This window comes from Gavia stellata, chromosome 8 (assembly GCF_030936135.1).
Source record: "Gavia stellata isolate bGavSte3 chromosome 8, bGavSte3.hap2, whole genome shotgun sequence".
Taxonomy (NCBI): Eukaryota; Metazoa; Chordata; class Aves; order Gaviiformes; family Gaviidae; genus Gavia; species Gavia stellata.
Genome location: NC_082601.1, coordinates 32,743,385 through 32,766,920, shown reverse-complemented (window position 1 = coordinate 32,766,920; position 23,536 = coordinate 32,743,385). Strand labels below are relative to the sequence as shown.

Sequence of the window (23,536 nt, the reverse complement as noted above, 5' to 3'; positions counted from 1 at the left end):
GCCTAGAAGCAATCAAACCTTAATGGATGCTTCACTCAACTATGAATAACTAGAGCAGTCAATGTACTGTGGTTAATAGCTACCAGAAATAAAGATCATGGTTCATGACGAAGTCCTTGTCATAGGGCCACCACAGAGAGCACAACAAACTGTGACCAAGCCACCAGTCAGCCTCACAAGACAGTGAGGCTCCTTTCCATCTGCACCAGATGAATTCTTATTACAGCTTTTACACACAGCCTTCAAATAGCCATAGATAACCATAACGGTGTCAAAACCAATTTGATGGCATTACAGGATAGTGATGTCTATAGATGACACTACTTTATCAGATGAAGCACAGGAATCAACAATTATCTTAACACCTGGGACTCTCATGTTGGAATAAGTGAATAAACCTAGGCACGAGGATTATTTTCATTTCACGCTCATGGCACAATTACCTTTCAGCTACTCAAGACTTTGGTCCTGACCCCTTCGCCATCCTGAATCCAAGCAATGTGAAAAGATCAGTGTAAAGGTGGTGCCCATATCAGTTAGTTAGTCACTGTTATCAAACATAAAGTTGTTAAACTCAGGACTCAGTAACTCACTAGAGCTAAGGGACAACTGCTCAAATGAACAAAAAAGAATCACCTTCTTCTGACAGTAGGTGCAAAGATGACAAGTCCTGGTCCTGCTGCTGATCAAGCACAAATGCTTCCTGGTACATTTAGCTTTTGTATTCCAGAGAGAAAATGAGATGCCTGTCAGCCTCTAAACACCAATGGCAAAATCCTGGTCCCCACAAAACTTTCAGGCAGAGACCCTAGTACACAACAGTGGCCCTTTGCATGCAAAAGGCTAAAATTCATAGCGGTTTTCTTTCACTGGTGTACACAGAACAGCTGTATGACTATAACTCTGCAAATGATACTTGATCTTGGGTTTCTATATGGCAGCTGTGGTCACAAATATGGGAAGATTGACATGGAAAAACATTTAATTTCTCTGTCCAAATAAAGGACACTTGCTGCACAGCTGCCTCTAGCCCACAGGTTGCATTTCACTCTCCAATATTAAAAGAAAACCCAACACCTCTGATATGCACTGCATTTCCAGCTCTTCCTTTTGTCTGGCAAGCCTATGCAACACTGGGGCTCGACAGCAGGTCATTGTCTGCAACTGATACGTTGCCAGATAATGAGCACAGCAACAAGCAAAAGAAAAGAGAGGGGACCTCTCTCTGTCCCTGCTCCATGCCTCGCGGCACACAGGAACTGTGACATGAAGGCTGAAAGGGTACTCCCCAGTGAAGATGCTGTTATAGAGATCTCTGCTCATGCAAGCCATGCAAGAATCTGGTGATAAGTCACAGGTAAGGTTGCAATAAACATTGCTGTGGCCATACAAGCATAGACTTGTACACAGCACAGAGGAGGCTACTATATATATATATACACCCTACAAATACCAAGAACATTTGCTTTTGTTCCAAATGGGTGGCCGGCTCAGCAGAGGACCCCTCCATCCCCATGGGCAGAGTCACAAGAGATCAGATCTAGGAAAAGGCTCTAAACAAGGAAAGGTAAAACTTGCTGGCATAGGCAACAAAGGAGCAGGGATATTTTAAGTGTCCTAAATATACCTGCTTGCAGGTGGGAGCTAGAAAGGCTTAACAGCCCACCTGAGATTCTGACCCAGGGCTGCCCTGGTATAATTAGAGGTCAAGGTTTCCTAGCTGTTGTGACCCTGATGTAGGCCAGCTGCAGTATTTCTCCTGCGGTGGCAGTAGCTGACAGCGCTGGTAAATGTGGTGTGAAAGCAGCATGTGCTGTGCAGAGCTCCTTTTCAATAATTAAGTACTTTGACTCTTCAACAAAGAAAGAAAGAACGAAGCAAACAACATAAAACACTAAACATCACATAGTGTTCTTACTAAAGCATGAATATCTGTAAAATTTTCTAATTAGAGGGGTTTTTTTTAAAGCAACTAAAGCCTATTTATAGGTGACAGTAATTTTGGATAATCCTGTATATCAAGCAGTTCAATTAATGTCCATCTTCACGATACTTTTACAAATCACAAACTATCCATACTATACATCTCCCAAATCCAGTTTTTGGCTAAAAATTTTTGGCTTCTTATGAGTTGCGATTTCTAGTCATTCAGGTCCAGGATATTAAAAAACAACAACAACAAAAAACCCAGTCACATTGCATACAAGGTTTATCTTAATTATGGTAACTTCATCAATGCTGCTATTGTTTCACCAGAGGCAAAAAGGCACTACAGGTATGCAGCTGACAAAAACTATTTACTCCCTTAGTTTGCAAGTCAGATAACGTGCCAGCTGCAGAAGGCACATACACCGTCATGCACTGGGAACTATCCCTTCCTACTGGCACGTTCACATACAGTGGGAATATTTGTATCACAGTTAAAAATAATTTGAGCACACATAAACTCCACTCAAAGACAACAATTAAGCACCAGCTTGTTAAACAACGACAGGAATATCAAGATTAAAATGTATTTCAGATATATCTGGTTCCATATATTTGCGTTTACTGCACCACGTTGCAGGTTTTCACAAATTTGTGAATATTCAGAGAACTCAAATAGTAACCATCAGGGGAGTGCACAATACTAGCATATACACATATATATGTATATATATCAGCAGATGAGAGACTTCTGAACTGTCTGAGCACTCACCAGTTCCAAACACTGCCGGTGCCCATATGCAGCAGCATAATGCACAGTGTTGTACCCCTCTTTGTCTTGGATGGATGGATTGGCATCGTTTTGTAGAAGGAACTCTAGACACCTGTGGACAATTCACTCATTTAAATGAGAACTCACAATATTTAACAGACTCATCCCTCACTGCAACTAGAAGTGGCATTGAAAACTGGCAGTTAATTCCATACTTCTAGCAGCACCTCAAATCACTTACAAGTTTCCCTCTTTTCACCAATAGCTCCCCACATTCACCATTTTTTAAAACAGAAAATCCCCACTCATATTTGAAGATCTTCGTAAAAAAAAAAATCTTCAACCCAACCTTTGTGGCTACTCTAGATTACAAAATTATTTTCTATTATGAAGGCTGAAAGAAAACTACACAACTCTGTACCACGACGTGAACAGCCTAGATTTGCCACTACTGTACAGAAAAACTCATAGATCAAACCACTGGCCTCCAAACATGCACTATGGCAAGCTGAAAATTAAAGACTTAACTGAGTTAATTTCCCGGCATGTACGTAAATAAATATATTTTCTTCTTTGTTGGCTTTTTTTTTTAAATCGTGTGTTTTTCAAAGGATCCCTTATGCTCTTTATAGCTCCTGCCATTTTTCTCATACCATCAAGAAATCATCATTTTGTTATTAGTACTTTCTTCCATAGCTTGTAATTTGTAGTGAATGTAAGGCTGTCATATGAAAAAGGTGATTTTTAAAACAAAAGAAATCATTAAGCAGCTAGATGAAAATGTCAATCTGAGTAAATACGTTGAGGAAGCCATTGGCGACTTCTTTTTGCAACATACATACTCAGTGCAAAGCATTAAAATAAGTCAGTGCATGATACTAAAGAATTATTAAATTACTGAAGCAGTTCATATTCAATTAAGAAACAGCAACAAGCACAGAAACAGAAATATTAGGGAATATGTGCACAGAGAAGCGCGTAGAGCTTTTTTTCTTTAGGTGAGCCCTCATTAAGGCCAAGCATTGTGTTTAGCAGAGCAATTAATGAGCAAAAGCAGAGTGTAAACTCCAGCCCAAAGCAGTGGCATTCTCCAGAAATGGAGTCTAACTACTTTATTGATATCGAACTTACAATGCAGCTTCTTTTTCCTTCATCTCACTGGCTTTTTCAAGTTCTTCAGCATTTTCATGGGAGTTACCTAAAATATTCTTTCTTCTTAGCATAGAGGACAGAAAAATGCAACTTATTTTCAAAATATCATACCAGTGATTTTGATGCAGTCTGACACCCATCCCCAATCTCCTCTTCAAGGAGCTGACCTCCTCCAGACAACAATAAGAATTATACAAGTTAAATGAGTGTACCGCATGGGTCTGCAGCAGGTAAGTTTTGTAAGGTATGGAGACAACTACGACATGGTGGTTTATTGTCCCACAAGCCAATGCCAGAAAAAAAAAAAACACCAGAACATTTTGGTTCCTATCAGAAACAGTTTGATCATCACTTTCTAGAATCCTTCCGTTTCTCTCACAGCAATGCTGTGCATTTTGTTTCCTTTGCAGAGAGGAACTCAGGATTATTACAGCTTGCTTCTTCCTACAGTAACCTGCTAGTTCTTCTCTAGCATTTAAAGAAACTTTAATCACTGATACTAAATCGGTCTATCTCGAATCTGCATTAACTGTGTTGCTGACTCTCCTCACTTTCTGTGAAATATCTTGGCAAAACTGTGTGAATCTCTCAGTCAGATTCTTTAGATTCTTCAAAGAGCTCATCACGTCTTCATATGCCTGCACACCTGGATCATTTTTGGCACCTCTGCTTCCCAGCTGGATGGATGGCAGACAGAAGATATGATTTGTTATCTTACAATCATGAGCTTGTGATTATGATCTTTCTTCACCACCAAGGCTAACACAGAATACATTTACCAACTGCTATCATCATGGCTTAGTAGCTTGAAAGGTTTGTAGAAGGACAATTTGCTACTTTCAATCCCAATATAACATGCAAATTCCAGACTGGATTCTGCACAATGCAGAACAGTACATTCTTTCTTTAATGTGCAATTTCCCACTTGCAATATCAAGATTTGACATTCCTCCTGTGGCTGTTAGCAATAATGGATTGTTCAACAAACCCAGGGTTTGTCTGATGTCCACTGACTCAAAGAAAACTTCATTAGTAATAAAATAACTCCCCTGAATATTAACATTGTAAGCTTATAGACAGCACTCATGCTATGCTGAAGTCCTACTTGCATCTGCTTTCAGTTAACTACAAAACAGTGAGATCCCAAAATAACATTCCCTGAACAGTATACACAATGATCGGGAGAAACAGTACACACTCAGAAACTGCAATCATCTATTTAATGAAAATGCTGCTGTGATTTCCATTGCAGGAAAGGGTACTTTCTGAAGACCATAAGCAACAACAATTACCAAAATAGCTGAAACAGTACGGCAACCTCGCTGCACCAAGACTTCTCCTTGCTCATTAACTGCCCACATCTGAAGTTAAATAATTATGAATATTCTTTGGACTGAGATTGTGTGACCTTTGGAGTTTTTTGCGATTCAGCAGGAAAAAAAATATGCTGACCTATAAAATCATGGACTGCAAATAGCATTTCATGTGTGTAACAAGGCGTCTTCCAGAACATCTCAAACTGGGAAATTTAATGAGAAGACAGCATCACCACATCAGAATCAATTTAGGTTTGGACTATGAGAGCAAATAAAGGCCACGTATTCCTGCAAATGTTCAGAATGTGACTAAAGTAAACTTTTTTTTTTAAATTAATGAATACACCTTTTTTTTTTTTTTTTTAAATTAATGAATACATCCTTAAGTTAACCAAGAGCTTGTTTAAATGCAGGAACTTCACCTACAAAGAGCCAGAAGCTGAAAAATACACACAGAATGAAAAGTCTCAACACCCCAAGTAACAACTCACCCTGGCAAGACAGAATTAGAAACAGCCAGTGGTGAAAGCCTTCCTACAAGCCTACTCTGATTGTAATGTCAAGCACAGACCTTTGAAGATCCTGCTGCCTTCTTCCCAGCACTGTTCAGGTTTGAGGGTGATAGGGGAGACATTTTTTATATCAGTGTTATCACAGCAAATGATGAAGAAGCTACCAAGGCTCTAGTACGGCATCCAAACCTCTACCATAAAGTTAAGCCGAAGTCTTCCCGCAGTGGCTTTAACGTGGTATTCTGCTGGGAATGAGCCAGATGTACTTTTACCAGACCTCACTATATGAGAAACCAAGAAAATGGTTCCTTAGTGTCCAAAGGAATGAAACAGAGAAGCATAGGATGACCTAAAATAAATACAGGTCGCTAACAGTTTTGAGACAACTAACAGGGTAACTGAGCCTGTTTTATACAGTATGTTATAAGAGATTACCAAAATATGCAACTATCTGGGAATTAGAAACTGCAGTCACTAACCACAGGATTTCTAAGTTTTGCAGCTGTTTTCCCCCTTTCTCACAAGAACAGTACTGCATTCTGCCAAAGGATATTCCCCAGGCCTCTCTCTTCTTCAAGTCCCTGAAAAGCAACCTGCTTGGACAGGGTAAGCATTTTTATCAGCTCTGACAGTGGAGAGAGACTGATGGGTAGATCTAACCAATCTTTTCCAGAAACTCTGTCAGAAAGGCCAGATGTTTGTCTGTCACAGCAGTTCATCTGGGCAAACCTCTCTTGCTCCATCCCTTCTGATGGACTTGTAAAGCAGATGTAGAAAATTCTCTGAGCTTACCCTTGTGAGGAAACCACTCAGAGGAAAACATAAGACAAAATGTTGTGAAAATAGTTCAGTAGGACAGGGTGGCTGCAAAACTGTGTGTTACATCCAAGGTAAACCATAGAGCTGAAATGCCACATCATCTGGGGATTTGGCTTATAGTCAGAGCAACTCAGTGTGGAGTTAAGCATACATCCGAGAGAAATTCCTTTGCTGGCGGGATCATTTTTCTGGCTCAAATGACAGGATCATGAAGAGAACAGAATGACACCGATTTAGCAAAACACTTTAAACACGGAATACAAAGAGGCTTTCTTACTTTCGGTCCATGTCAGAAGCAGCAGCATAGTGCAAAGGGGTGCGTCCCCAGTCATCTGTTTCATTAATATTGGCTCCTGTTGTCACCAGTGTCTCAATGCAGTGGAAATGACAATTTGCAGCTGCATAGTGCAAAGGTGTCCTGTAACATAAGTGACAATTTGTTACCTCATATTCCAATATGCTCCACTGAGGACAATGACAAATCTTAATTGCTGCATTTCTACAGATTTCCAGCAGTCAATCAGCGCCTTATGTTCCTGTGATGAAATGCAAATTTATGCAAATTTAACAAAATACTGTGTTAATAGGAAGTTTTGGTGCTCCTACGAAGCCTAACAGGATACAGATCCTCAATCTGTGTCTTGCAAACAACCTATTCCTAGTGACGGCCTCTGCTGTTGCTCTGCATACACACTACTTTCTTCCAGTTGGGAGGCAGAGCAAAGCACGGTGTCCCTCACAGCATCTTATTTAGCTGGCATAGCAACACCCATAGCAACACTTCATATGGGGAAAAAAAACCTCTAGGAAGCACGTCAAATAGCAGCAATCCTCCCATCATAAGCCAGGTGATGCCTTGGGCACACAAGGACAAGAATTCAGGCAATAAAAGAAGCAATAAGGAAAAAAAATAAACCTGTGATATTTTTAAAACAGAACACTCAAGAGGGTGTGATGGCTTTTATGTATTTAATGAAGTCTGCACCTGTCTGTCTGGCATATAACTGCATCAGCAAGAGTTCTGCAGGGAAGGCCAAACTCCTACTTTATTTTACTGTCATTTTTCATAGAACATATGATTTCCAGACTGAGGTGGTCTTTCTTCCTTGCCTGCTAGATTCTTTTTTTTTTCTTTTTTAAATGAGCTTCATAATTTACCTACCTCCCACGTTGGTCCTTCTTATTAAAATCTGCTCCACTGCTTTGCAAGAGTTTTATACATTCAACATTACTGGAAAGAGAAGTAAGGAAAACAAAACATGAACAAAACAGAAGTTTACATCTGTTTTCCCCCTCTCCCCAAAAAGGAAAAAATTACTCTAACTATTTCTGTATTATTTGCCGTGCAAAACCAGGGCACAGCCAACTACAACGTGAAATTCAAACAAAAAAATGAAGCTTTAAAAAACCATTTCCTTTTTTTCTAGAAAACCTCAAGCTTCTCTCCTGCAGAAAAAAAACCACCTAATTTTCCAAAGAGAGCACAGCAAATGTGATCTGAATTCAGTGTGTTTGGAGATTTTCAGTGGGAGCTGTACTCTAATGCTTCCCACATCAAACTGGTATTTTATAAGAGAACTTTAAAAGAAAGTTGTTGCTAGCTTATAAAATGCCAGTCTAATAATGAAGAGGTGACATTTAACGAAATCCACCCCCATTCAGCAAAGCATTCAACAGTAAGCACTTTGCTCAAATCCTGTTTACTGAGTGAGCTTTAATCACAAGAGTTACTTTTAGGTTTATTCTCATACAATTTGTTGACTATTGATAGATTTAAGCACATCTCTAAGTGCTTTGCTGAATAAGGGGCATAGCTATTTAAAGTGATTGTCATATCAATATTGCATTTATATAAGTGGATGAGTTGGACTCCATTGCTTTGTACCTGTTGAAAGAATTCACCACATCATAGCTGCTTCTTCATCTTGTTTAAAGACAGGTGATTTTTAACAGAAAATAAAACAGCTGAATCCTCACATCTTTTGTAATTCAAGCAAATAAATGTATGACTCCAAGCCAGAAAATGACATAAAGAAGCGCAGCACTTTCCAAGACTCCTTGTCATTCACAGGGGCAATAAATCATTTGTGTTCACAATCAGATGAGCAGGCCTTTGAAGTATGTTCTTTTCCTAGTACCCGTGCAACTCCCATTAATGTAATGGGAGTAACAGGCACGTGTCAGGAAAAAAACGAATGCCTTTTGTATAGCTCCAGGAAAAAAAAAAAGACTGGATGCAGTATGTTGGTGTATGTTCATCCCTACTCTAAATTGCTATTGCATAAAATAGCTACAGAACACTCACCACAACATACTAAAAATAAAAACACTTGTTAGTGATGACAATTGTAGTAAACCACTGGAAAAATATGGTTTGTTTTCATGAGCCACTTTTGCTTCTTACGATGCCTCTCCTTCTCTTTAGGACTTCCAGGTTGTTTTTATTATTCTTTATCTCTTATTTATTACCGAAGAGATAGCATCTGAACTATAGTATAATAATCTCCATCCAAGCAACAGTCACACCTCCTCTATTAATGTGAGACAAGTATCAAGAAGAATAATACCGTAAGAACAATAAAAAGAGTATTTGGATCAATTTTATTATTTTTTTGTAATAACAAAAACTCTGTGATATACATTTTGGTCCATCGAGAAGAAAAAACAACTTCCAGAAAGACTGCCAAGTATTTGCTGTGGATGACCATTTCTGCTTGCTATAACCACAGAGAATCCAAGCTGGGTTCTAGCCAAGGCTCCATTTCAGCAGTTTTCTGAGTCATAAAGTACTCAACAGAAGAGTTAAAACTCAATGCTTGCCAAATGTTTTGTCCTTTTGCTAGGTTAACTTCACAGCACTCCACTGACAATTATTTGGAAATATTTAAACTAACTGGATGCTACATTTACAACTTAAATTGACATATTTCAGTTTTCATTTGTTTCCATTTCTGGCCTCCCAGCACTTATCAGGAATGCATCACCCTGAGAGAATGACAGTCTTTTGACTTTCTAGTTTGGAGCTTGGGAGTTTTTTTGTTTTGGGGTTGCTTTTTTGTTGCTGTTTTGGTTTGTCGTTTTTTCTGTTAGAAACTTTTAAACTTGCACATGAAAAATGGGAAAGAGAGAGATGAGCTGCATTTGGACTCCAGGGTTGCAATCTGATGGGCACTGTTGCGTAGTTGCATTTTTGGACAAGGACACAGTCCAAAGGTGGAGGCCAGGAATAACTCCCCTGCCAGCAGCATCCCAGGAGCTACAGCTCCTCCTCCTCACTTGCTTTGCCCTAGGAACCGATGATTTCCTGCTGACTGCTGGTGCTCAGCGACCATTGTGGCCAACAGACAGACCTGGGTGAGTATGCAGTACCCCCACCCAAAGGTGAAACAGTCTTCACAGGAGCGTGAAAAGAAGGAGTTTTACCCTATGCCTGAAACCCATGCTTCAAATCACAACCCAGCTCTCTGCGGTAGAGGGAATCAGACTTTACTTTGCAACCAACCCTACATGAGGACAGTAGCAAAAGACAGCCTCAAATGACCCAAATTTGACATCAGACCACTTTGCTTCCCTTGCACCGCAGTAAATTCCTCTGTGGATGGCACAGTCAAGTTGGCTGGCACCAAATCTGCAACGAAGCCACAAAATAACTTATAACAGCTACAGTCACAGCTACTCACCCTCCTGCAGCGGCAGCGTGGAGGCACGTTCTTCCAAAACTATCAGGGGTGTCTATTTCAAAGCCTGCAGACAGCACGTGCTCATTACTAAACAAGGACACTATGCTATACTTTTGTCCTAGTTAAACCACAAGAAACATCGCAGAGACAGAAAAATCAGTTAGTTGGAAAAAAACAGAACGCAAGCAACTACAGTCAGAAAGAGGTTGTCACGGGAACGGCGAGCGGCTGCTCCAGTTTGGCAGATCTATTAAAAGAGCTGCAAAGTCGACGAGCATCTATTTCCGCATCCAGCCCTGCGCCGCATCCCTATTTAAAACCATGTGACAGGCATTTATGAGGCAGATAGTTATCAAGAGGACTGCAACAGCAGGACGTGAAGACAGAAAACATGAAGAAATGAGGAAAAACCACAGAGTCAACCTGAACGTGAAATGGGGCCATTTTTATTGCATGTGGTTTTCAGGTTGGAAAGAGGCTTCCAGGAGCACGCAGAGATATTCATCAAGATGCACGAGGCCAAAGATATAAGCCTGGTAGTGTTAACTCTGGTCACCCAGAAGTTTTTCTCTTCCTTCCTGATCTAGTGGTCAAGGCCAGAGCACACCAAGATTTAATGTAATGGGGTATGTAATTGCTATTTTTCACACTTTTTTTATATCCTACAGGACTCAAGTTTAGGGGGAAAAAGTAGGACATTTTACGTGTTAAGGAAGGAAGCCATTTTCTAGAAAAAGCATATGATCTGCCTCGTGTGTTTTTAACTCATGGGCACTCTTGCCTGGAAAAAAAGAATTTGAGATTTGGCACCTGATTACTGCCTCTTTTGAAACGGTTGCATCAGCAAACTCCTGCTTCTTCTGCTTTGGGCTGTGGTGAAGATCCTGAGCCTGTTCTCTTGTCACTAGACTGGCACTCATTTCTCTTCTTGTGCCCACAGAGCTTTGGCCAGCCTAACTTCTTTACTCTGGCCACATTCAGAAACACACTTTAGCTGTATCTAAAATACATCATTGTCAGTGAGATGTAAATACCTGTGCCAGTGCAGGCCCCAAGGATGTAATTTTCTGAATTACTCCTTTTGCGGGGGGGGGGAGGGGGGAGAACCCAAACCGAAACAGCATCTCACGTTCCTACAGTCTGGAAAAGGTTCCTAAATTTCCTCCCTCTTCCCAGTGAATTCATATAAACTCTCTGAACCTGCCAGGAGAAAAGGGCTTCGGGCATGAACAATACAGGATGCGAGGAAGTACCAGCATGCCGTTAGGAAAGCCTCGCACGCTCCGGTACACCACACCACACAGTCGAACACAGCAGCACAGGAAGTCTTTCATTTGAACAATTCACAATGAGTATAAAGGGGCCGTAAGCAGCAGAGACACAGACTACTCGAGCTCCACAGACACTGCAGGATTTACTTACCCGATGACAACAATTTCCTGCAGCAGTCCGAGTGAGCATTCAGCGCTGCTAAGTGTAAAGGGAACATGTTGTGGATCCCACACCTGAAAGGCACAACAGCCTTATTAGACAGTCTCATGTGAAAATGCAGGTTGTATACAGACACAACACATCAAAAGCTCCTTCCACAAAGGCAGCATGTTTCATCCTTTTCGAGGAAGAGTCTTCCTGCCATGTTATTTTTATCTGTATTTCCTTACCGGCCTTCTTGGGTGTTAAAAATACTCTGATACAGCAAAATCTTGGCATTACGCTTTGAACAGAATGTGGCAGGAAGGTTCCTAAAAATTCAAGGCGAAAGCGAAGGTAAGGGAGGAAGCGAGAGAGCAGATATTACTCGGTGTCAATTTCCCGGTGTGGGCTGTACAAATTTCTGCACCAGCTACACATACTGCAACTGCCATTCTGAGGTAAAAGTAAATGCCGAAATCTCAGTATTATTTCTGAAACCCATTTTTCCTGCAGTTAACATCCTTCAGCTAACTCTCATGTGGGTTTTCAAAGCCTCCCCTTTTTCCCTCTCTCTCTCCCCTGGGGCTGGGGTAGCTGGCGACTCTTCTTCACACTGTCCTTTAGGCTGTCCTGACACGTACAGTTTTCTTCCCGCATCCTAAGAACTAAACATCTAATTTTCCTATTTGCTCCAGCTACTCTCCTGACACTCCCTTTCACTTTTTCCCCCCTTTAACACATGACCCTCTTTTCAATTATACTATAAACTTCTCAGAGGAGATATGCTAGGTAAAAAAAAGGTAGGCACCCTTCATTAGGCTAAATCTGTACCAGACAACCACATAGTTTTTAAACAAGCTGAACACTCAGCAGCTTTTCTTAATATCAGCAAATCATCCCAGTTCAGTCCCTAAGCATGCCGCTGTTTACCATCTTAGAAGACTTTTGGGTTTGGACATCTTGGCTTCTGTCATTTAGCATTGTTTTGTGAAAAGCATCTTGTTATTCTAGAAATACTATCCTACCGGCAGTCCTCCAAGTGCACATAAACATGGAGCCTCTGAAACCAACTATCTTGACAAGATTATCATCTACTGCCTGCTTCAGTAGATATATTTTTGAAAAACGACAAACTCTTGAACAATAGCAGATGGATTCATATCTGCCCTTCATTTCTGCATGACAATTGGTGGATGGGAGAGTACGATCACCTCACGGAAGAGGATTTCAGATACGGACCCAAAGACGAAGGAACTTGTCTTTCTGCAAGACTCACCATAAATCATAATTACTTATGAAGCTTTAGACAAAAATGAATGCGGACGTTTATAAAGATATCTTGCTCTCTCCAACGTCTTATACATATATGTATTTAATTTTGGTTTGTTTTTAAAAAACTTATTCTTTCCAGAATCCAGAGGCCCATCCTTCCTCTGTCTTCACATTAAATGTGTGCTCCTTGCTGTGTCACTACACTAAGAAGTGACTTGTGGTGCTGTACAAATTGTAATTTTGCTAGTGTCAGCATCATCATCTTAGAGTAAATCTATTAAAGATGATCTGACAGCCTGTTCTTTGAAGGAAACAGCACAAGCTCCACCAAGCTGCTGCATCTGTATGAACAGGTTGCGTTTTTTAGCTGTGGATTCTTTTATTTAAGTTAACATTGGACGTTCTGTATTGCTGTGCTTCTTCCTACGCCCATTTCCCTCTGTCTCCCCCTCCACCTAGTTATCTAAAGAAATATTTTTCTTCTTTTAGGTCAAGATTTCCACCCAGCACGTTTTGGCTGGTTTCCATCGAAATACACTATCTGCACATCTGCTAATCAGTGTCACACTTCTGTAGTGCAGTTCACACTGGTTCCTCCCATCACTTACACAGTTTCCCCTTTAAATGCAGTTGCCTCAAAGACTGACAGAGCTGTCTGCAGTTATTGTTAACAACGCTGCAGAATTTTCTTTTCAAAGCCAGTTTAGGGAGCTCAGCCAGAGTTATTAACATGCAGCACATCTGAAAGCCCGTTCCCAGTTTCAATACTCCTTGTTTAGCACAGGCAGTAGCATCGTTTGGATCCGCCTGGTATCTCTGAGCCAACTTCTTATTTCACTTATTTCTGCTGCTGGAAGAAGTATTTTATTCGATCAATGTTCCAGTCACACAAGTGTGAAACAGAAATTTCTAACTGGATAACCCTGATTCCAAGAGTGGGCTCTCCCACTATATCTCATTTTCCCTTTAAACCTCAAGATAAGAGACAGACTGAGACTTACTGTACTGGAGAAAGAGCTACGAAAGATACGCCTCTATTTAGACACCAAGATCTTCATGCTGGCTATGTTAATAAAATCCAGTGATGTTAGCTGAAGCCTGTGGAATTTCATTATCCATGCCAATTGAAGATCTGCTCCACCTTCTGAGTTTGCATGGTGACAGTCGTACTTGATAACGGAATATGGGCAAATGTGCCACTTTCTTAAACATCATCAAGCAAACAAACAAAATACTGAGAGCTGCAAGTATCTTCGAAACTAAAACCAGCTCATTTGCATCTGAAAGCAGGTTTTCCTAACAAGGTAAGTCAAGAGAAGTCACTGATCTCTATGGTAAGGTCTAGTTAGAAGACTCTTAAATTATATTTTGGAGACATGTGGAGGTAATTGCTGAAAACTTACACTCATGAAATCAGATGCTGCTATTAAACACCTGGTACAAATATCCCTCATGGCATTGCATTACTCTGGTCTTATACCCCTTTGTTTATCTTCTGGTTTGTTATTTTCTTTTGACAGACCCTGAGAACCTGAACATAACTAACTAATACTCAAGTACTCTTAAAAATCAAGCACCTGCCAACATTTGAGTTGACAATACTTATCACATTGTGGGTGCAGTCTTGACAAATGTGCAAGAGGGAAAAAAAAAAAATTGAATTCAAGCAGAAGGCACTAACAACATTTAGAAATGTGTCTAATTTCAACTCCTTGTCCTTCTATTCAAAAAAGACTCCCAAACTCACAAATCAGGTAAAAGCAGTCCCGTTATTTCAGCCACCTGAATATCAGAAACCATGCAACATCAAGAGGGGCTCTAGTTATACTGAGATCAGAAACACTTACTAACATCTGCTTTGCAGTACTGCATTTCTATTGATTATCCTATGTCATACCAAAAGATACAAGACAAAAGAATAATCACCACATATGACAGGCCACTAAACATGAGGCTAATTTAGATACTAAGGAATATGCATCTGAATTTTTTTCAATTACATTTCCTATACAAACTCATTGCTACAGACTTTCTGGAATAACTGTGATTAAGATGCACTTTGTATACATAATGTACTTCATGTATACATATATACCACTATGCCACATCAATGCTTTAGGAAAAAGAAGCAGTACTTTTACTACTTGTAGCCACATAACTGGGCACAATAGGAACTTAGCAGGGCTTCCTTCCCCTCCACACTTCCCAAGTGTTCATATTTTAGCCCCATGTCACCCACTGAAGTACAGTACAATTATGCTTATCCGTTTTAACCTTCACACTTCAGAACCTGAGGAGTAACTGTGTTTCCAGGCATCGGACATAACACTTGCTCATTAGCAACAGCTCCACTTCAACCACCTACTTGGCAGTATCAGCTCCGCTGGTTATGAGGGTGTTAATCAAAAGCTCATGTCCATATCTTGCAGCCACGTGCAGAGGGGTGTTACCGTCCTTATCAACACAGTCGATTTCCCCTCCTGCAAAAGACATTTTCATACAGTTTAACACTGAAAGATTAAGCATGAACCAGTGACCACAAACGTTATTTCTCTCTAGTGAACGCAGCATAACCAGTCCAGCCACACAGACACTAAATTTTAGAGAATCAGCAGCACACAGCAATCTGTCAGCTGTCAGCCACTGGTACTGAACATGATCTGGCAGCAGCATTTTCACCTCCCTCTCCAACTGCCGTGGTGGGGAAAAATGGTGGGAAATAGGTGAATAGGATGACATATAACAGTCAAGTACATGATTCAGACTTGCTGCTCACCTAAAGGTACAAATGGATGCGTTGAATTAAACTGACAAAATAAACTCCTGAAACTATGCCCTCATTCGTAAAGGCATTGCCACTCAACATTACGTGTAAGACAACAATGTTAAATAGAGTTCATTTAAGAGGCCAGCAAGAACACAGTGCAAACAAGAAGTGCGTTGTGTGCCTTCTCTGTGTCGTACCAAAGAACAACCAAACAGCGCTTAAGTAGAACTTTTCCTGTTGCAATTTAAGCCTGTCATCTCGTTTTATCCTCACAAGCCAGAAAAAAAAATATTTTTTTTTTTCTTTATTTCTTCTCTGCTGTGGCTTTTGACCCATGGAACGATTGCTATCAAATCCTTGTTTTCTTTTTGGACCAAGGAACTGTAATTTTTTCTGTCTCTCCTAAGTCAGGCTTGCTGCACTCCAACTATTCTCATCCTTCCCCAGTCCTCTCCAGCTGGCCCACATCCTTCTGGAAGTAAAATGTCAAAAGCCAGAAACAGTACTACAGCTGACATCTCCCAACGCTGAGCTTAGCAAAAGGATTACTTCATGCCTGCTGGCTATGCTCCTATCTATACACTCCTCCTGTACATTGTACAGCACCATGTACATTGTTGATAATTTTTTTTAGGCACCGTGACACTGTGTGGTCAACAAGCTTCCGATCCTCTACAAGCCCCAGATCCTTTCTTGAGGAACTGCCACCCACCTGGCTGTTGCCATTCTGAACTTGTCAAACTGATACTCCTGCCTGCGTGTGGGATCTTTCCTTTGCTTCACTTGCATTGTAACTTCTGTCTCCAATTTTACAGGATCGTTTTCCATTCTGACTCCACCTTCTGCCAAACTAACAGTCTCTCCCAACTTCATGTTTTCTCCAAATTTAAAAGCACATTTTCTATTCCATTGTCCCAAGTTGTTAATGAAAATACTGGTTAGTTCCAGACCCAGGAGGGAAACTGAAAACTCCCTTATTACCCCTTCCATTTCAACAGCAATCCATTTATTACTAATCTCTGAGTGTAGTTTTTCAACTAGTTATGCACCAACACTGTAATATTTTAATACTCCACTAGTTTGCTGTGAGAATACTTCATGAAAGCATGTAAAAAGTCTTGCTAACATCAGGATATGTTAATATTTACTGTATGTCCACAGGAGAATAGAATTCGCAGGCCATAACTGCAACAAGAAAAGTTCTAGTAAAGCACTACACAGCATTTTCTAACAGTAAATAAAGGTCAGTGAAATGCTGGAACAGGTTCCCTGAGGTGGAGCATCCACCAGCGGAGGTCTCCACAAACATTACCTGCCCACAGAAGAGTCGGAGGACTGTGCTGTGTTCACAAAGCCTATTACCCTGCTGTAGAAGAGAATGATGATGTTTCTGCATCTTTTACTCTTGAGAAATCCATGCCAGATATTCCCCACTCCTCCCTAAGTGTTTACAAACAGTTTGTTCGTTCGCTCATTTCAGAATTTTTGACTGACCTATATAAAATTCTCCAGCTTTTCTTTTTCCCCGTTTTTAAAGATAGGTATCACATTTGCAATTTTCCAGTTTTAAGGTAATCCATTCTTCCTCTGCAAGTCGCTAGAGACAGCAGCCAGAAATTGAGACATCTTTAGCCAACTCATTAAGTATTGCAGAATGAAACTCCATTTCTTTAAATCATTGACACTTCTCTCTTCCACAATATCCCACGGCAATGAGGCATAAAGTCACTTGCAATCAGATCTGTGTACAATACTAAAATTAGAGGGGCAGCAAATGAAGAAAGAAAGAAGCGAAACCCAAATGAAGACGACTAGAGAGGCGTGAAGGATAGCTGAAGAACCATCAGTCCTTTCACACACAAATCCAACAGAGAGCAAGCAACAGCTGTAAGTCAGAGAACATATTTGACTAAACAACTAAAAATTGCATTAAAGCACAGTTTCTTCCAGTTTGCCCAAACTCCTTTTATTATTACTATTTTATTTATCCAAGGAGAGATACGACAACAATTTGCATGATGACCCGAAAGAAGTATGATGTACTGAAGACCTCCATGTTAAAATACAATCTTGTGTAAATGTAAGTGTCATTACATTTACAGTGTAACTGTTCAGCCATCTTCAACATCTCACACCTAATTTCCAAGTTTGGGATTTTGGAAAACAAACAAAAAAACCAACCAACTAACCAACCAACCCACCCCAGACCATCTTGTCTGGTATATTGGCCAAAGCAGGGAAGCATAAGTAAACAATCAGTAATAGCAACCTCTGTCAATCAGAAACAGGCCTCTGCCATATCTCCAACAATGATATTCGTTACACTCCGTAGTATTCTTGGACAAAAGATACACCTGATAAATGACTGGTAATCAGGAATCCTGGCTATGCCAGAACAAACAAGGTGGTGCTGGTCCACCTTCTTGAGTATTTATTCAACACTTGATGAAGACAGTGGTGAGGGGTGGAGCTAAGGGAGGTGAGAGAAGTACAGCTGCTGAGTGGAGGGTAGAGAAAACAGTCTGACCTCTAAGAACACCAGGGCTCCCAAGGAAGGACAACTAGAAACTTTTTCTTTTTTTAGTTTTTAAATAATTTGAGAAAGTTGTGCCTGCTTCTCAGCAGAAAAAAGACCTAAATACAGCTTTGAACTCTTGTTTTCAGGTTAAGAATCACAACAGATGAGCTGGACCACCGTCGGCTGGAGGAATATGGGATTTTGTTAACAACCAAAATCTCAGCTTGTGATGACACGCTGGAATGAGAGCTGCCAGTGCAGCTCAAAGCCAGAAGCTGATGGCAAGCTAAGCAGCTCTCAGAGCACTTTGGCACTCTGGGTCAGAACAACTAAAGACTGCAACCCTAGAAATGCCTAATCTTTTGGAATGTCATTAAACAGGCACAGAAACTCACCGTTCTGAATGAGGGTCTGTGACCGCGTAAATCTGCCATGGACAGCTGTCATATGCAGTGGGCTCTTCCCATCCTTACTCTAACAGAAATAAAAAACAAAAACAACCATTTAGCATGTAAAGCGGTGGTAACAATTTGAAGTCTCTCAGCTCAACATCCTACAGCTATTTTTCCGATAAAACCTCCATTGGCTTTGAAAGTCTGCAGGACTGAATCTATACATGATGGTAAATGCAGAAGGTATAAGCATACAAGTAAAACAGTTCCTCAGCAATGAGTAGGAAACGGGCTGGAGTGCACAGCCGGGCTGTAAGGACAGGCTCCACAATACCGGCTAGGAACGTACAGATATATGACATACTATTCTTGAATATTATTTTTAAGTAACATTTCCCATTCAGTCATTATTTTCCCTAATGCTTGCAACAAGGGGAATATAGAAAAGCAAAGGAACCATAAAGCTAAGTAGGAGCAGTCTCTGAGAGATTCAAGAACTATACCCTGTTTATCAACCTGCATTTAATAGATACGTGCCAGAATAAAAGCCACATATTTAAAAGTTTTGGTTAACAAATTTCCACACAATCAAAAATAGGATGTCTACAAAAGACAATCAGAAAACAGAAGGCATATGAAAGGAAAGGTACAATGAGTAGAGATCAATGTTTTGGGTTCTAGAGAAATAAACTGAGATTGGGGAAGCCAAGGAGCTCAGAAAAAAGCAAGGGAAGGGTACCAGCCTCACTACTCACATCACTTCATGTTTATTGGCATGGGGTTTTGCATTCATTGGCAAGCACAATCTCTAATTTCATTTTAGTAATTCTATGTTTAAACAGTGCACTGACTATTCACTGATCTCAAGGGACTTGCAAGAGGTGTTAAATGCTAGGAGACCAGTTTTACAGATGGGAAACTGAAACACACAGAGCTTAAAGCAAAGCAGTCAAAATCTTATATGAACTCAGAGATCTCAAGTCTTCTGGTACCTATACCAGTACCCTCTGTTGGATAACAGCAAGTCCCTTTCAGCTTCATCAAGATGTATCAATTGTATCTCAAGAGCATTCAGATATCCTAAACAGAATCAGACTTTGTAAACTCAGGCTCTAAAATAGGTAAACAAACAACCTTCAGTTCTTACTTCCCCGAGAAAGTCAAAAGGAACTTTTTAGAATCAGGTTTAATTAAATCCATATTGGAGGGAGAAGGAAAACACCAGAAAGGAATAGTTCCTTGACTTACCACCACTCCCTGCAATAACATTTTGACAGAGCTCCTGGGACTATATTTTAGTAGTGGTTCATGCCTTCAGGAGTGTGGCTGGCCTAAAGTTTAAAGCTGTCATTATAGTTATCAAGGCACTGAGAGCTCCTCTGCTGGGAAGTAATCTCAACCAAACAGTTCAATGACTAACATTCATAGCATCACTCCACTTCCATCAAGGATTTAAAGCCACGCTGTACTCGTTATGATAGTTTCCAGTCTCCTGAGGTATGCAAAATAGGATAAAGTAAAACTGAAGAGCTGCAATGCAAGTTTTACCTGAATGTTAACGTCTGCCCCATTATTCACTAGTAGTTCAAGACACAGTGCTCCATGAGTGGAGGCAGCAGCAAAATGCAAGGGAGTGAATCCATTATTATTAGGCTGATTTACATTAGCACCATAGTCAATCAGCTCATTAACAACAGAATCCTGACCATTGTAACAGGCAATGTGAAGTGCAGTATTTCCATAGATGTTCATTTCATCAATCTAAAATGAGACAAGGAGACATAGTTAAAATTACAGACATCAGCTTACCATTTTACATAATGCATCACATACTGCAAATGGAAATAGCTGGAGGCTTGAACTGTCATAGGGCATATTTCTCACCAGCAAATTTCATTGACAAAAATATAATCCCAGAGAGCTTAATTTGGAATGCTTTACCTTTACTATTATTAACTTTTTATCCTACTGGCAATTTCTAAAAGCCAGTATGAAGCTTAAAGCTGATAGCAGGACTATGTAATGATGATGATGACAAAGGTCCTAACAAGCTGGAAAACTTTTACATACAAGTGGGAAAGTGGGACAAATAAAAAGCTCATAATCTTTACTAAAAAAAAATTAAAACACCCACTACTGAACTTTTGTGAACAGAATCAGGCTTAAAAGCTCTTTCCACAGATTTCTTTTGGAAAAGGAGTGAAGGTGTCTGAGTGAAGGCAAGGTGAAACTGCACAGCCATATACACCTCAATAAGAAACCACTTTCAGTAGCTCAGTATTATAAAGATGTAATTAAGATTATGTTACTTCTTGATGACCGGCTTAGTATTCAACTGCTGTTCTGTAAAACAGGACAAGACAGATTGTACAAAAGACTTGGGGATGACGTGAATACCCTTCCACGAAATACAGGCGTCTCAAAGATCATATCCCCAGTGGTGGAGAATGTGGAAGTTAAAGGTAGTTATTAGCACAGTACTGCTAATAACAGGAAACACCTATTCCTCTTCAACTTCACAGTCAACAGCCTATGAACACGGACTTCTGAGATTTTTTTGGCAGGTCAAGTCAGCTGAAAATGCAATGGCAAATGCAATGGCTTTATTTGACATCTCTGATTAACCAGTGCAGGCTCTTCTGGTCATCTCACTGCTGCTCTGAACCACTGAATTGACAATATTACACTAAGAGAAGTCTGTGCCCTGAAGAAAATGTTCTTTTCCAGAATGAAAATAATCCTTCTCCTTCCCTCTGTGAGCTACAGAGGAAATACAGCTCCCTAAACCTAAACAGCCTGAACTGCTGTTTAGTAAAGTACGCAGTGTATATATTGAGAACAACCGCTCATCATATCAAAGGGAATGCTGACACAGGGAAATTTCATTATTCCATCTTCCTCTGCAGGAACAGCATATATTTCCTGATTTCTTCAGCAAGGTGGCCTGGAATTTACTGTCCACATCAGGCATTTTTTATTCCAGAATGTTTCCTGGCTCTTGAACCAATAAACCACATGAAGCACAAGGTGGTCCAAAAAATAGGAACTATTTTCTTTAGAAGTTCTGCCAATGTCTGTAGCAGCATCCGTAAGAAAGAAGAAAATAGCATCTCCAAATATGGAGAAACATGGAAGCCACAAAGAGCACATTACCACATACCTCTACCCCCAGGTTAAGGAGGTGTTTCACAATGTTAATCTGCCCATTGGATGCAGCTGCATGAAGTGGGGTGTAACCCTTCTTGTCTTTACAAGTCACTTCTGCACCATGATTAATCAGTAAGGCAACAACTTCCAGGTGACCTTCAAAAGATGAAAGATAGAAATCAATGAGTACACCATCCTACAGTATCACTTCTCCCAAATTACTGCTTTCTTGCTAATGCACTACCCCTTTTGCTGCTGTTTCACAATGCTCCCAGTTTTACAAGTGAAAAAAAATCATTTTCATAAATGTTCTTAATCCTAGCTCCAGGCCTTGTCAAGAAATCCATGCATTCACTTTCACCAGATGTGTCAAATTTCTCTTTACTGAATTAGTTTTCCAGTCATTAAAAGAACAGAAACACACCTCCTTCCCATTTATTTCTTATTTTAAATAAGTTTGTGTTTTATTATCCCTGTTACAGAAAAAGCAGTGAGCATGACAATACAAGTCTCCCAAAACAGCATCCTGTTGATGTCATCTGCAAACACAACTGCTAACACTTGTTGTTTTTTGTTAGCAATACAAAATAACTTTAATAAATGATAAAATGAAGGTGTCCTTTTTTCTAGCACCACTGAGGACACAGAAAACTAAATTTCAAGTGAGTGCAGAATTTGATCCAAAGCCTACCAATACAAACACAAGATTTTCTACTGAATCCACTGATCTTTGGATCAGGTTTTTGACTCTCTAAAACTATCTTTAACACAAAACTGTGCAAAAAATCCTGAATATAGGTCTAAAAATGTTTGAATGTGAACTCATAGTCTATATACACATACTTAGTCCGCAAGCTAAAATAATCGCAATAGCCTCAACAGTCACACAGATTGAGAGCTGACTGCCAGATTGATGGGACATCTGTCTTCAGAAGTGAAATGCTGACCTCTGAATTAGGATCTCCCTACAGAATACAGGGGAAGAGCTGAGCATCTCAAAATGCAACTTATAACCCACCTTGTCTTCAGTTCCCTCCTCTCCCTGAAGGTCTCAAACCATCTGGCCTGCCTTCCCAGATAGTGCCCTAACCACCAAAACTAAATCAAGGCTAACTGAGGAATAGTCCTTATTGCTTCATGTTGAAGCAGAGCTGTCTTTCTTAGAATTAAAAAATTATTATGTCAAACACCCTATAAAGTTGTGCATCATCTGAGTTGTACAGCACTTTCATGACAGAGGCAGCTCTGGTCATGCGCAGGACCTAGGAAACTTTATGGACAAAGTCCAAAGTGCCCAAAGATATTTAAGCATTCAAGAAACTACATGAGGGTTTACAGGATAAGATGCTCAGGTCTCATTATCTAAATTCTGTCCAAATTACACTGCAGACTCCCAAATCCCATTGCTAATTTAGGTCTTAAATGTTACCTAAATATTTTGAAAAGTATGTCATGAATTTCTGAAAAGAATTAAGAGCAAGAGATGTGGAATTGCACGGCACAATGTAAAAGCCTTTCACTTCTACAGAGCAGAGTTCAAAGCTCGCTAGCTCAGAAGCCAGATCACATTTGTTGGCAAAAGTCTTTCCATCTGTCTGTGTATATCAAAAAAACGCACAATATGCTTTTCTCACAGTTTGAAATCTCCTATTATCTCATTTCCAAAAGTGCCAGGATTAAAATCAAGATTTTGACAGGTCAGATGAAAGAGTACCTGGCCAAGGGCACACAACACCTCACAAATTATAATCTGGAATACACTGCTTGGCCAACAAAAGCTCTTGAACAAGCATGACCACTACCACAGGCAATCTTGTTCTAGTATTTTTAAATTATAATGCCCCACTGTA

At 40.1% G+C, this 23,536-nt stretch overlaps 1 protein-coding gene across 1 annotated transcript in view; it reads right to left on the bottom strand.

Moving 5' to 3' along the window:
• The window catches only part of ANKRD44 (ankyrin repeat domain 44), a 74,998-nt gene that overhangs the window by 29,729 nt on the left and 21,733 nt on the right, over nt 1–23,536 (bottom strand). Inside the window, exons 6-15 of the mRNA XM_059820517.1 lie at nt 21,700–21,842; nt 20,088–20,300; nt 18,543–18,621; nt 15,228–15,342; nt 11,600–11,682; nt 10,178–10,295; nt 7,660–7,728; nt 6,775–6,915; nt 3,830–3,913; nt 2,699–2,810 (exon numbers count right to left, since the gene is read on the bottom strand). Coding sequence (XP_059676500.1) covers nt 2,699–2,810; nt 3,830–3,913; nt 6,775–6,915; nt 7,660–7,728; nt 10,178–10,295; nt 11,600–11,682; nt 15,228–15,342; nt 18,543–18,621; nt 20,088–20,300; nt 21,700–21,842 — 1,157 coding nt within the window. The remainder of the gene's footprint in view (nt 1–2,698; nt 2,811–3,829; nt 3,914–6,774; nt 6,916–7,659; nt 7,729–10,177; nt 10,296–11,599; nt 11,683–15,227; nt 15,343–18,542; nt 18,622–20,087; nt 20,301–21,699; nt 21,843–23,536) is intronic.